General features: G+C 40.9%; 1 protein-coding gene across 1 annotated transcript; it reads left to right on the top strand.

Moving 5' to 3' along the window:
• Positions 1 to 1,938: 1,938 nt before the first annotated feature.
• On the top strand, positions 1,939 to 13,832 carry LRRIQ4 (leucine rich repeats and IQ motif containing 4). The gene is made up of 5 exons (XM_006188069.1): positions 1,939 to 2,961; positions 6,752 to 6,925; positions 8,156 to 8,294; positions 9,326 to 9,522; positions 13,680 to 13,832. The coding sequence occupies exons 1-5, from the start codon at positions 1,939 to 1,941 to the stop codon at positions 13,830 to 13,832; spliced, it is 1,686 nt and encodes a 561-aa protein (XP_006188131.1).
• Positions 13,833 to 14,625: the final 793 nt, after the last annotated feature.

Below are 14,625 nucleotides of genomic sequence, written 5' to 3'. Positions count from 1 at the left end.
CACCTTTATCATTAGCTGTACCTGAGGATTTAGTCACCACCAACCAATCAAAGAATTGTGCCCAGGCAATCACATACCCTGGGATGACCCTCCCTCAGCTGGCCTTTAAAAATGTTCAGCTGAAACCCTTCAGGGAGTTTGTGGGGCACAAGCCACCTGTTCTCCTTGCTCTGCCCTGCAACAAACCTTTTTCTGCTCCAAACCCCGATGTTTCAGTTTGCTTGGCCTCACAGTGCATTGGGCACACAATCTTATGTTCAGTAACAATTTTAGAATCAGACTGTGAGCTTCTACCAAAAAGAAACTTTGCTGAGATTTTGATTGGGATTGCACTGAAACAATAGATCAATTTGAGATGACTGACATCTTAACATTGAGAGTTCTCATCCATGGACATGACCTATCTCTCCTTTTAATTTCTTTCTGGTTTGCAACTTTAGTTCATTTCTATTCACTGCAATTTCAAATCCCACCAGGTGTAGGAATCTAAGACCATGAGACAACAGTATCTCTCTCTACTTTTTAGTCCTGCCTACAATTTTCTCTAGGGACACTGAGTCAGCTCCAGTCAAATAGGGGAGAACTAGCTGGTGGGAAGAACTGACTCTGTATTTGGGCTCCAGGCGTTATTGAATCAGGTTTGTTTGCCTGACACACAGCAAGCCAAACACTGAGATACAGAGATTTGCAGCAGAGAAAGGGTTTATTCACAAGGTAGCCAAGCAAGAACACAAGAGAACAAATCAAATCCACCTCCTCAAAGATGAGGAGCCCAGGATATTTATGAGATAAAGAAGCAGGGTGGCCTGGGGCATAAGGAGTGTGAGGAAAGGTAGTTGGAGATAAGAAAAAGGTAAGGTAATTGTCATTCTTAACGGGTACAGCTAAGCTACATGCTTCTTCATAGGATGCATGTTCGGAATATGGTGGCATTAGCATGCTCTGAGGGTGGAGTTTTTGACCCTCTGACACCAACTGGTCACCAGTCAAACCCTCACTCATGCCCAGTTGCAGGGTCAGCAGTCCCAACCAGTCTTAACTGGCTGGAGCTCCGATTGGACAACAGCTGACTTCAAGTTCCTGAAAACAAATTGGGCAAACATCTTAAGACTCCTACATCAGACATACTATCTATAGGGGTGGGGAAGGGGTCTTGTATCTTACCGTTTAGGCTGCCTGATGCTTGGAGGATACACATGTATTTGTAAAAACAATTAAAGTGTGCTTGATGGGTGAAGGCAGGTTAATAAAGCAAGTTATAGTTTAATGGATCTAACTGATGACTACCCTCGGTTTCACAGATTCTAATCCACCATGCCAGCTCACACATGGCTGTTAAAAGTTTGGCTCGTTTCTCCTTATTCCAGAAATTCTTTTACCTATACCTATGGAAGCCTTATTTCTCCACCTGCCAGTCCCCAAACTTGAAAATGCCACCAGGCATGAAAGTGCCCACTAGTCTCTCCTTTTTAGGAAGGACTAGTCCATCTCTAGAATTTAATTCTTTCAGCCTTTTTTTTGTATCCACAACTTTCTGGTGGCTTTATGGAAAAAAAGCCATATTTTAAAATACTAATCTTTCCTAGTGTTTTCTCAGTGTTCATGGTAAGAGCAATGATCTTTTGCAACCTTCTACATCCAACCTGAAAATAGAATCAAAATAAGCATTTCTAAAAACTGAAATTAGACACTTTTTTTTTAATATATATGAGTCAACCTATTAGGACAAAGAAGAGTCTACACTTTATTCTTCTCCCAACATGAAACACAAAAACCTTTTATGTTGTGTCATAGTGTCAAGCACTAGATTTAATCAACATTTAACGTTTATTTCTCTTAAGGGTACCAAGTCTGGTGGCAGGTAAACAATAAACTGATTTTTTTCCCTTCTTTTCACAATATTTCAGATTTTGACTATTTGAACTTTCCATCAGAATAATGTCAAGTGATACCGTAAGATCAGTAGAACGTTCATCTAGAAGTCATCAGAAAAATGATCTACAACAGGTTTCTGATAGAATATTTTTCATCGATGCTTCTAATCAGAACTTGGCTACCATTCCAGCAGAGATCTTAGAATTAAAAGGATTAGAGGAGGTGCATCTGGAAAACAACCAGATTGCAGAAATCCCCGAGGATATTCAGCATTTAAGGAATGTCAGAATCCTCTACCTGAACAAGAACAAGGTGAGGAACCTGTGCCCCGAGCTGGCGAAGCTGAGCAACCTGGAGGGCCTGGACCTGAGCGACAACCCGCTCCTAGCCTCGGCCCTTCCTGTGCTCAGCGGCATCCGCAAGCTGCGAGAGCTCCGCCTCTACCACACGGACCTGCAGGAGATCCCCATCGTCATCTGTAAACTCCTCCACCACCTCGAGCTGCTCGGACTGGCCGGAAACCACCTGAAATCTCTGCCCAAGGAAATAGTGAACCAGACCAAACTGAGGGAGATCCACCTGAAACAGAACCAGTTTGAAGCCTTCCCTCTGGAGCTGTGCGTTCTCGACAACCTGGAGATCATCGACCTGGATGAGAACAAGCTGACTGTCATCCCAGAAGAGATTGGGAACCTGACGAAGCTGAAGAAGTTCTACGTGGCTTACAACAGCTTGCCTGTGCTCCCCGAGTCGCTGTGCCAGTGTACCAAGCTGTCGGTGCTGGATTTATCCTACAACCGCCTGCACGCCGTGCCGCACACCCTGGCCGAGCTCTCGCAGATGACGGAGGTCGGGCTGAGCGGGAACCCCCTGGAGAAGGTGCCGCACCTCGTCTGCAGGTGGACGTCGCTGCACCTGCTGTACCTGCGCAACACGAGCCTGCGGGTGCTGCGGCGCTGCTGCCGGCGCCTGGTCGGCCTGCGCTTCCTGGATCTCAGCCAGAACCACCTGGAACGCTGTCCACTGCAGATCTCTGCGCTGAAGAACCTGGAAATCCTGGCGCTGGACGATAATAAAATAAGCCAGGTACTGATTCCCTTCCTGGCTGCCACTATGCTCCCATCAGGGGCCCTTCCGGCTCGAAATTGGTATGGTTCTGGGTCTGAACAGGAGAAAATTCGAACTGGGTTTATGGGTGAAAATCTGGACTTAACAAATATCTCCAACAAGTTCATCGTTTATGTTACTTTAACCCCCCTGAATAGCAGTAGTAATGTGATGTTTATTAACAATGGGTAGGTGCCAGGCACTGAGCTAAATGTTTTCTATATATTACCTCATTTAATACTCACAAGAACTTTTCGATGTCGGTGATAATATCCTCAATCATATATGAGGAAAATGAGGCGTGGCGAGCTTAACTTGTCAGGGCCACACACTGGCACGTGATAGAGCCAGCATTCTAACCCACAGCTGCTGGGCTGCAGGGCCCATCTCCTTAACAAAGACCCCTCCGAAAAAGGCTTCCTGAAACAGCAGAATTTTCTGACACATACAGCCTTAGGCCTTAATGTTCCATTGGTGGGAAACTACAAAACCAGATATGTACGTAGAGAAACTCCCCTACATGTGCAGGGTGGTGAGTTCAAAAGCCTTCATCATAGCATTGTTGATAATCATGAAGTATGGGAGATAATCTAAATGCCAACTGGTAGACAGAGTCACATGTAACTTGTGGTATACTCATAAAATGGAATACTGTACAATAATGTAAGTGAACTGAAGCTTTATGTGCCAACGTGGATAGATCTCAAAATTGTGGTATTTATTAAAAAAGTCAAGCACCTACTTGCAGAACCTTGCATCATATATAAATCTTTAATCACACAAAACTACATATACACAGCACATATTTTATGGATTTTTTATATGTAATAAAAATATAAAAATAAGTGGTGGAAAAAAGCTCACTAAATTCCTGATAATGGCTACCTCTGGGGAGAGGGGGGAAGTCAGGGAAATGAGGAGGGGATGGTAGGAGAAGTCAACTTTCATTGCAGTGTTCCATTTGGTTTATTAGTGAAAAGTCTGGGCAGTGGGTTCAGCTGCCTGTTTCCTTATTATATTTTAATATCTGAAAATTTCAAAGAACAGAGTTCTGTTAAAAAGCAAGAGACAACTGTAGAGAGAGAGAAAGGGAGATTTGGTGATCAGCAGCTCTAATCAAATAATAGGTCTGTTTTTCCTGGCCATGAACACCACACTCATGTGTACCCCATACATTACAAAAGTCCTAGCCTTAAAGTTGGTTTTTTTTTTTAAATCTTTTTGCTCAGTTTTCAATTTCTAGAGCTTTGTTGAGGGGAGAGGTTTGGTTTTCCTCACTGCTATAGAGTTTTAAAACTGACTTTCAGGAGGTAAACATTTTGAGGATGACTTTTAAGATTTAGGAAGAGAAACTAGGACTCAATCTCTAATTGGGAAACAACCCACCTTGGAGGATTTTCGAGGTTGTATAAGAACCCTCTGCTCATCCTCCCCATACCCCACTATCCTGCCACTGATATAAGAAGGTCCTTTTATAGCAAACGAAGTCTGTCATTCCACAGTGGGAGTAAAATTCTCAAAATATAAAGTGCCCTTGGGATGTATAACACGATTCACTTAAATCCTATTGAGTCATTCCTGCTACCTAATCCTTCCCTGTGAGACATTTTAAGAGTTCAGGATGGAGGAGGGAATCACACACAGATGGCTCCTTACCAAAGTTAAGCCTCATCCAATACCAAGTTTTACTGCAAGTCAAACTGCACCAAAATGTGGGCATGATCAATGTTAGGATGTTGAACCTGAAAATCTCTATGTACCACTGCTTATCGTTCTTCAGTTCTTATGATGGTATTTCTGTGTTGTCTTCTTTTCTCAACTTCCTATTATGCCAGCCCCTCCAGAAACCTCCCCATGCATTTCTCTCCGTAATGACACATGACCTCTAAGTCAGCTCCTTATCTCTCCCACCCCAAAGATTTACCTCCTGGGTTCCTGGAGCCTGAAGCCTAGCCAGTAGCTTTTGCTTGCCTAGGGGGAGGCAAAAATAGTTGACTTTCAGTGTGAATCTAGATGGATTTTATTTGTATGGTAAATTTCTATTAAAGGAGAAAGCTCAACCTCAAAATAGCTACCGTTCAGTTATAATGTCAGCAATAATTGTTCTCATTTGGCACAGTGCAGGTTTTCTGTACACCCAAATTTATTTCCACTATACTTTAACATGACTATGATGGGATTAATTATTGGATCTTGAATATCCTGACAAAAAAAATCATTAAACATTCAATGGGCTCCTGAAAAAGAAAAGCTAAACCTATGAGCTAAGTAAACAACAGTAAGAGTGAATGACTAGGTTACAATGAAGTGGTTGGATTGAAGACTCACTCCCCATTATTTTGGACTGCATTGAATGCAGATGCTTTGCATGGAAGGGATCTAAGGGCCTGAAGAATTTTGAAATAGCTGAGAAGGGAAGCTTCAACATCAATTTCTTTGGAGGTGGGCTTGTTCTGAGGTTTTTTAAAATGTAAATAAATAAATAAACCTGTATATATAGCATACTTATAGAACTTTAAAGAAAATTTTTTATTTTTATAGCATTTTTAAGAAAATGAGCCTTAACCCTACACAATAAAGAGAAAAATGTCTTATGGCAGTTTCCAGGTGTGTGAAACATTTGGCTGGTAGATCAGAAGAAAGCCCACTATGGGGATAACTATTCCCTAATTATTTATCCATTCCACCCACTGTAGAGAGGTGAGCTGAGCTGAACTCTTCTAACCATTCTCATGAAAGGTAGAGTGGTAGATGAGGGAATGGATGGAAGGAAAGTCCAAGAACTAAAGCAAGGACCCGTGAGGACTCCCAGTGAGGAATAAAGCCACATAAGGGAACTATGTTTCAAATGAGTTAAGAAGCTATTAAGATACACACCTGGGCCTTTTTTTCTACAAGAAAATAAGCATCTCTAACATAATCAAAAGAATGATCGTGTCACATATTTTAAGAATGAGATTTTTCCATGTGGTTCCAGAAGGCCAGAAAGAGGCCATTGGTGGATGTAAATATTGATGCAGATTTTGGCTTGACAGGAGAAAGAAATATGATAAGTAGTGGTATTTATCCAGTGAGCTTTTCATCCCAGCAGGTGGTGTTTAAACAAGAGCTGGATGGCTAGCTGCCATATTAGAGGGTTACAACAGGGACCTTTTTAAGACCTTCCAAATCTGAAAGTCTGGGAGTCTGTGAAATGCCTGCCTGATACCAGGACAGACAGCCTTGGGATTCACTGGAGAGCAGAAGATATAATCATAATAGTCTTCATTGTTTGCTTCCAATTGAGATTTCAACTAAAGCTTCAAAATTGCTGCGCTAAAGCCTTTTAGGGTGAGAGGTCATATCACTAAATTGATCAGTTCTAATAACTGATCTAGTTGATTAGTTCTAATTTAGTTATTAGTTATTAATATAAGACCTTCTTATATTATAGTTACAATGTTACACTAATAAGCTTAGTACTTTTTCTTTCAATAGTGCCAAGCATTGCTACACTACAGTTTAAAAATTTGCAATAAATTAGGTTAAAAATTGTTCCAATTTAAAATAGTAAAGAGCAAAGAGGCTGGGGAAAAGGTAGAACTCCAGGTTTTAGGTCTGCAAGTATAAATACTATAAACGCAAACATATGTGCCAACTTTTCATCAGTAGGAAATTTTAAATTGCTCTACTTTTTTTTTTTTAACAATCTGCCCCTAGACTAAAAGCCTAATTTATTTCCTTACTGTCAAAAATAATCTTGACACTTACCATTTCGGAACACTTCCAGTTACCTTCAGATTTTGGTTCACTTTCAAAACTGAAGATTCTTGGACTAAGCGGGAATCAGTTCTCTTCATTTCCAGAAGAAATTCTTTCTTTGGAGTCTTTAGAGAAATTATACATTGGCCAAGATCAGGGAGCCAAGCTTACCCATCTACCAGAATGCATTAGGAAACTACAGGTAAGCCTCCCAAAATGAACAGGCAAGGAAGTACATGCCCACTGTTCCCTTCAACTGGCTGACACTGAGAAAACATGGTGGGGTTCTCATGCTTGTGGACTTATCCATACTAGATTTCCAGCTCCCAGCAAGCAGTCAGTATGACACTTTGAGGCTCCCACTGTCTTCCTTAACAACCCACACTCAAAGAACATTTTACTGTGATTGCTTTTGGATGTGTCATGCCATACTCATTTCTTCTGTGGGGTTTGACATGTTTTATTTGCAGAAATTGAGCCATGCCACTTTCCAATTAATTTCTACTTTTTGTAGGTATTCCCTGAAAATTGTATTATTTTGAAGCTAAAGTATCATACAGATGACATGGCTGGGATTCTGCATTTTAGACTGGATGGTCTGATTTCCCTCCCAGCGTGGTGGACAGCAGCTCATGGTTTATTTAACTATTGCACCAGGTTCATGCTAAAGATGGGTCCACAGCACTGTGCTCAGTCCCAGCAAAGCAACAAGACAACATCATTCAAAGTAGCCATACTGTTGTGTCTTTATGTATCAGACTTAAAAGAATTATTTTTTTCATGTTCCTGGTGCTTCACTCTTACTACTGATAAAGTAGGCGTAAGCCACTGCATAACTCCCAGTCATGAAACTGAGCCACGACATATATAGCGCAGGTACTTCTCACCTCTTCCTAAGTCTCCATCCCTTTGCCCTGTGTTCGCAGAGCTCCTTTCATCAACTTGCTCCTTGTCCATGTCATGCAATGCTCTCCAGAGTCTTAGAGTGAAATGCAAATGTTAAATTTTTATCCAGTGAATTTGAATATAGTTAGCCTATTCTCTGTACATTTTGGCTATTTCCACTTGGGCAATGCTGGATTGATATTTGAGGCAATTACAGTACTATAGCAACTGCCACCGATAATTGGTTACTGAACAGGAGCAAAATGACATTTGTAGTTAAATGATCCAAATTGTTTTTTCCACAAAATTCTCCTGAAACAAATAAACACCAGATTCCTGTGTTCTCTTTTCCCTACATACACGGGAACCACATCTAAAGGCTTAACTCAAAAATAGTTGTAATTTTTGATGATGGGTCTTTAAATGTTTTTCCCTTTATTCCAAAGCATAATATCCTCATTGAAAGAACATGGGAACTCACAGGTGATTCTGGTCATTATAATTCCTTTATCAATGTAAGGATTATTATATGCTCATGTTATTTCAGAGTCTTAAAGAGCTGTATGTAGAGAACAATCATCTGGAGGAACTTCCTGTATCCTTGGGATCAATGCCTAACCTAGAAATTCTTGATTGCCGCCACAATCTGATTAAGCAACTTCCAGATGCCATTTGCCAAGTGCAAGGTGAGGAATCTTTGTAGATCCACAGCCCAGTAGAGTTTGAGGTCAGTATTTCCCATGACTGAAGGCTTTCTTGCACTGCTGAAGACCAACCTCAGTGTTGAGAGCTGAGACCTACCACATTACCTCCTTGCAGGGCTTCCTAGTGACGTGGGGAAGACCAGGTGCCTGATTAATATGCTAACAGCCTCACAAAGGCAGTTAGATTGTTCATTGGGAACTGAAAAGTAAATAGCAACTGCTAAGAAAATTAGCATTCATCCGTACCCGTACAGTCATTATACCACGGACAAGAATTTACTGACTACCTACTATCTGCCAGAATTTGGAACTGGGGACTCTGTAGTAAATTTGCATTAGGTCACTAAGTCACCTGAATAAAAGGAAAAGTATGACCCAGAGTGATGAAATTAGCAAGGAGGGACTTTTGGAGCTATATGATTGACACGAAAAAGTCATAGATTCATATTTAGACACACAAACATTTTTCCACTAGGCTAAACCATTTTTTATTTGTAAACCCACGCATCTACTCTACAGGCTTTGGCTGAGCTCCTAGTGGAACCAGATTAAAAAGTGGGATTTTTTGCCATAGTGTGCTGCATCTTTGTGTTTACAGATATGTTTCTAAACTACGATGATTTTTTTAATGAAAGGAGGATGAAGGAATATGAATGGAAGCTGTTGCCGACCCACAGGACACTCAAAAGATTAGAAGCAGGGGATGGGTATACAGTTCTCCTGAGTCATGCTCCTGACCATGCATTTTTATCCTGTCCTTGGTCCCTGGAGGAATGGAAATATTCTCAACATTTTTTGGTGTTTACTGTTTTCCTGTCTCTAATACCTAATAACACTGGCTCCAATAACTTTGGGTTGTTATAAAAAAGAGAACTTGGTTTGCCTCATTAAATGTGATGTCTTTTGCTACATGGCCCAGCAGGAAACAAACATTTCAAAGTGATTGGACTAAAGAACACATGTTTTAATTTTGCTTATTTTTAAGACAAATCTATTTTTTTAAATTGTTTCAGCCTTGAAAAAATTACTACTCGAGGACAACTTGATCACCCATCTTCCGGAGAATTTGGATAGTCTGGAGAATCTAAAGGTTCTGACACTGATGGACAATCCCATGGAAGAACCCCCAATGGAAGTGTGCACCCAAGGCAGTGAGGCTGTGCAGGAATATCTTAAAAAAACAAGAATTATGAAAATAATGGCAACAAAGGTAAAACCATCAAAAATTCTGGATCATATATTCAGAGATGCTTGGAGTAGGGTTAATGTTACACTTTACAGGTTACCCTGTGGGGCGGCTCTTTATGCGTCTGTACCTTGTCCTCCTTGAGAATAGGGATTCTTATTTACTTTCATATCCCCAGGGCTAAGCAAGAGATTTTTGAACATCACCCTAGCATTTTTTTGTCTTTCCTGTTCCTTTTCTCTTTGTCAGGTAAGAACCCAACAAATAGGCAAAAGAAACCCAAATTTCAAATCCCCAAATGATCTAAAACTGTTGGACTACTCACTAGAATGAAAAGCTCATATTAACGAAGTCAGTAAGATAAGGCTGAAAAATTAGAAATGAAAGCATTTATGGAGCAGAGGTCTAGAGACCAGAGTTCCACTCTTCCACTAACTAGGGTCAAAGGGCTAAGAGCCTGGTCCCTCTCTTGCCCACCAAGCCCCTGGAGACATAGGGATACCCCAGGTAGACCAGGAATGTGTCGACTTCAGTCAGTATTCAGTAGTCTTCATTCAGTGGGTCCCAGCCCCAATCATCTCACACCCAGATGACAGCATTAGTCCTCAACTAGTGTCCCTACTTCCTCGCCTGCTCCCCCTAGGATACGTCTTCCACTCAGCAGTCAGACTGGCGCTGTTAAAACACAGGCCAGGTCTTGCCACTCCTCTGCTGAAATCGATGATGTTCCATTGCACCTGGAATAAGAATTAGTCTTTGGTCTGGAAGACCCTCTGACAAGGGCCCTCAACTGTAGCACACCTAACAACCTCTTTTTCCTAATAATTATTGTGTGTGTGTCTTCCTTTACTCTTCTGAAATTAAACTCATAGATAACATAAACTACCCAAAACATATAATTTTAATAAATCAAAATAATGCCCAAGCTGCAACATAAAGGAAAAAGAAAATTTTATATTAAAATATTAATTTTAGTTTGTGTATACTCAGTATGACTACACTGGAAGAATGAAGATAATACTTTTGGGATACTTCCGAAAAGCATTCTGAAAAACCCTGCACCCTCTTGCACATTTTAAAATTGATATTTAACATTTTTTGCTACTAAGTCTAAATCATTGAAACAATTTACTTTCCAGTGTACTTTACACAGTGACATCTTAAAACAGAGTTATTTAAATGTAGCCAATGGAATCTAAATACCATTATGATCTAATATGTCAGTAAACATCAATTTACAAAATATTTTAAAAAGCCCTTATTTTACATGCAAAAATGTTGTCACATCTTTTTCTTATTGAACATATATTTCCATCCCACTTTCCCCTCAGAATTCATCTTAATATTTATATATATATATGTGTGTGTATGTATAGTGTTTATATATGTATATAATTTTAAAGTCATTTATAGATCACCTTTCATACTTCTAGGCTACAAAAATATTCAAATAAATTCAATTTTAAAATTAAAAAATTTTTCCCTGTGATCATAGGGTTTTAATGTTCTGGATCGAGTCTTACTACAATATATCAGTAGTATAAAATTAACCAAACAATAAATCTATTATAAATTTTGGTATTTAATTATTTGACTTACAGGATTTGGGGAAAATACATACGCAAATGGGAAAGATTTTCTTTACATAGTTTATATATCCTTGCATGAATATTACTTATTGCTAGAATGACACAGGGTTTGGCATCAGTTCTATTCCTAGTTTTTATTTTACAGGTAAAACACTAAGAAACCTTGTTCAATTCACAAGCTGACAAAAATAGCAGCTTTTTTTTTGCACATATTATTTTGTTTTAAATGGCAATGCCTCACACATCTCTGAACTTCTTCCAGATATACCCCAGAAAGTAGACAGCAGGCTCTTAGCTGGCAAATCAACTTCAGTTTTCTTGAAGGCAAAACTACCAGGACTGGTTGCCCAGTCCTTAGAGCCAACATCAATACTGCTCTCTCTCTCTCTCTCTCTCTCTCTTTTTTTTTTTTTTTTTTTTTTTTTATTGAAGGGGTAGAGGTAAGTAAGTTTACTTACTTATTTTTAGAGGAAGTACTGGGGATTGAACCCAGGACCTCCAGCATGCTAAGCATAAGCTCTACCACTTGAGCTATCCCCTGCCCCCCAAAACTGCTGTTTTGAATTGTCCCTTTTTTTGGTGTCCCAGAGGTTTTTGGAGTTCAGAGCAATACCCCCAAGACTCAGGTGGATGCCCAGAGGGGCGGTTGTGAAGGGGGAGGTGGGACTAGAGAATCAGCAGTTGTGTTCATAGGCAGGTACATTCTAGGGAGGGGCACGTATGGAAGTTGAAGCTCTGGAAATGTGTTGCTCCCACCAGTCCAAGCCCGCACACCCTTGGAAAGTCTATGGACAAGGGTGTATGTCACACAATTGATTACTGTTAAATCTTAACACAACAAAAAGCCCTGTAAATTTCCAGAATGCCTCTCCCAGGCAATACTGTCTCTGGGAAAATCCCCACCCTAACTGATCTGCTACTGTTCCTCCCCACCTCGCCCTTCCCGTTTTCACTTTACTTCAGTCACAAATGGGATCCTTTGTATTTTTCCAAGGGCCAGGCTTGCTCCTGCCTCAGCCGAGAGGTGCTTTGCCCAGATGTGGACAAAACTCTGGCCCTCACTCAGCTCATACTCTGCTCAAATATCCTCATACCTGCCCTTGATCCACCTTATATAAAATAACATACCTCCAGGTACCTCATTCATTTATTCATTCATTCAAAAACTATTGAGCTTCTGCTATGTACCAGGCACTGTTCTATGCACCGGAAAAAGCAGCAAACAAAATGGACAAATATTTCTATCCTCATATTGCTTAAAGCCTAGTGTGATGGGAATAAGAACATGGAATATAAAACATAAATTTGTATACTATGCTAGAAAGCAATTAAGTGGTATTGGAAAAAAGTTCAAACCAAGGGGAACTGAGGTTGCCAGAAGTAGTGTGTGTGTGTGTGTGTGTGTGTGTGTGTGTGTGTGTGTGTGTGTGTGTGTTATTGGGATTTCATTTTAAATGAGATGGTCAGGGTAGGCCTCATTGGAAAAACGACTGTCTTAGCTCAGGTGACTGTAACAATATACCATAAGCTGGGTGGCTTGACCAATAGAAATGTATCTTCTCATAGTCCTGGGAGCTGGAAGTCCAGGATCACGGTGCCAGCATGTTTGGTTTCTGGTGAGAGCTCCCTTTCTGCATTGCAGATGGCTGCCTTCTCACTACATCCTCATAAGACAGACAGAGAGAGAGAGCAAGCTTTCTGATGTCTCTTCTCATAAACGCACCATTCCATCGTAAGAGCCCCACCCTCATGATCTTACCTAAACCTAATTACTTCCCAAGGCACCATCCCCAAATACCACCACACTGGGTTTAGCGCTTTAACATATAAATTGTGGGGAGGGGAGGACATAATTCAGTCCATAGCAATGACATTTGAACAAATTCTTGAGGAAGTGGAGGGGTCAGCCCTCTGAATACTGGAAAGAGTGTTCCAGGCAAAGGCCCTGAGTTGGGTGGTGCCTGGATGTGCCTGAGCGAGTGAGCATGGGGAGAGTTAGGAGGTCAGGAGGGAGAGCACAGGTCAGACAAGGCCTTGTAAGCCATTGCAAGGACTTGAGTTCTTAATTCTGAACGGGGAGCCACTGGAAGCTTTGAAGAGTCTCCTAGAGAAGGGAAGTTCTTGAGTAGGTGCAAGAGAATAGGATCTCAAGAGCCAGTGAGGGCCGGCTGGCGGTAGGAGCACGCATGGTCCAGGAACAAGAGGGAAGGCGGGGGGACCGGCATCCCGATTCCCCATGCTGTGCAGCCACTTCCGGGGCACTTACCACCATCTGTCAAGTACACAGTCATGTGTCTACTGTTTACTGTCTTTTCCCCTCACTGGAATATGAGGCTTACAAAGTCGGGGACGTTGGTATTTAACTGCTGTTTCCTAAATGTCTAGAACAGTGCCTGGCAGATAAAAGCATTAAATACTTTTAGAATTGTTTGCCTGGATGGCTGGCCAATTGAGAAAGAGAGAAAATAAGGTTTAGAGGTCTAGTCATTCCATTCTCCGCATCTTAAAAACCACAATCTGGAACAAAGAGATGTAACCATCCCCGTCCACCGTGATATGAGCTGACGCTGTTCTGGTTTGTCTTGTTTTCAGATTCAGGCGTGGTGGCGTGGAATCATGGTCTGGAGAGGACTGGGGAGATTTGAAGAACTGCTAAAATTGCAAAAGAAGGGAAAGAATTCTCCAAAAGATAAGAAAGGAAAGAAGGTTGCAAAAGGAAAACCTGTAAAGGGAAATAAGAAATAACTCTATAAATGTATGAATTGAGATAATGAATCCTGATGGATTAAGAAGGAAAATCTCTAGGAATTAGATGCCAACCACACAAAACTGATTTGTAGAGTTATGGTTACATAGAAAAATAAAGATTTTTTTACAGAAGTGTTTATGGATAAAAATGAAATGATGCCTGGGATCGTATTTCTTCAGAACAGTATCAGGGAGAGAGGTAAGTGTGGAGGATCCAAATGAAACAAGATTGGCCAGAGTTGGTAATTGTAGAAGCATGTGATAGGTACACGGAGGTTCATTGTACTATCATGTCTACTTTAAAAACTTTTTATTATGAAATAATTCACAGGAAGTTCCAAAGAAATGTACAGGGATGTCCATGCACCTTCACCCTCCCTCACTGTTGACACCTTACATAACTATAGTACAATAACAAAACCAGACAGTGGACATCAGTACTATCCAGAGCTTATTCAGATTCCATCAGTTATACATGCACTTGTGTGTGTGTGTGTGTGTGTGTGTGTGTGTGTGTGTGTGTGTGTGTGTGTTTAATCCAATGCAGTTTTGTTACCTGTAGCTTTTGCGCAGCCACCGCCCCAATCAAGCTACAGAACTGTTCCATCACTGCCAGTCTCCCTTGTGCTGTTTAGTGACACCTGCCACCTACCCCTCTCCCAATCCCTAACCTGTTCTCCATCTCTATAATTTTGTTCTCCATCTCTAAATTTGAGAAGATCATGTAAGTGGAATCATATAGGATGTAACTTTGGGGACTGGCCTTTTTACTCTGCAGAATTCACTGGCA

The sequence above is a fragment of the Camelus ferus genome, chromosome 1 (genome assembly GCF_009834535.1).
Source record: "Camelus ferus isolate YT-003-E chromosome 1, BCGSAC_Cfer_1.0, whole genome shotgun sequence".
NCBI lineage: Eukaryota > Metazoa > Chordata > Mammalia > Artiodactyla > Camelidae > Camelus > Camelus ferus.
Note: the sequence above shows the minus strand (reverse complement) of the source record. Positions and strands in the feature narration are given on the sequence as shown.

Excerpts from the sequence above, each read along its gene's own strand:
- LRRIQ4 (XM_006188069.1), top strand. The coding sequence starts at position 1,939 with ATGTCAAGTGATACCGTAAGATCAGTAGAACGTTCATCTAGAAGTCAT. Across the intron at positions 2,962-6,751 it reads ACGATAATAAAATAAGCCAG|TTACCTTCAGATTTTGGTTC; the intron begins GTACTGATTCCC and ends GAACACTTCCAG. Across the intron at positions 9,523-13,679 it reads TGAAAATAATGGCAACAAAG|ATTCAGGCGTGGTGGCGTGG; the intron begins GTAAAACCATCA and ends TCTTGTTTTCAG.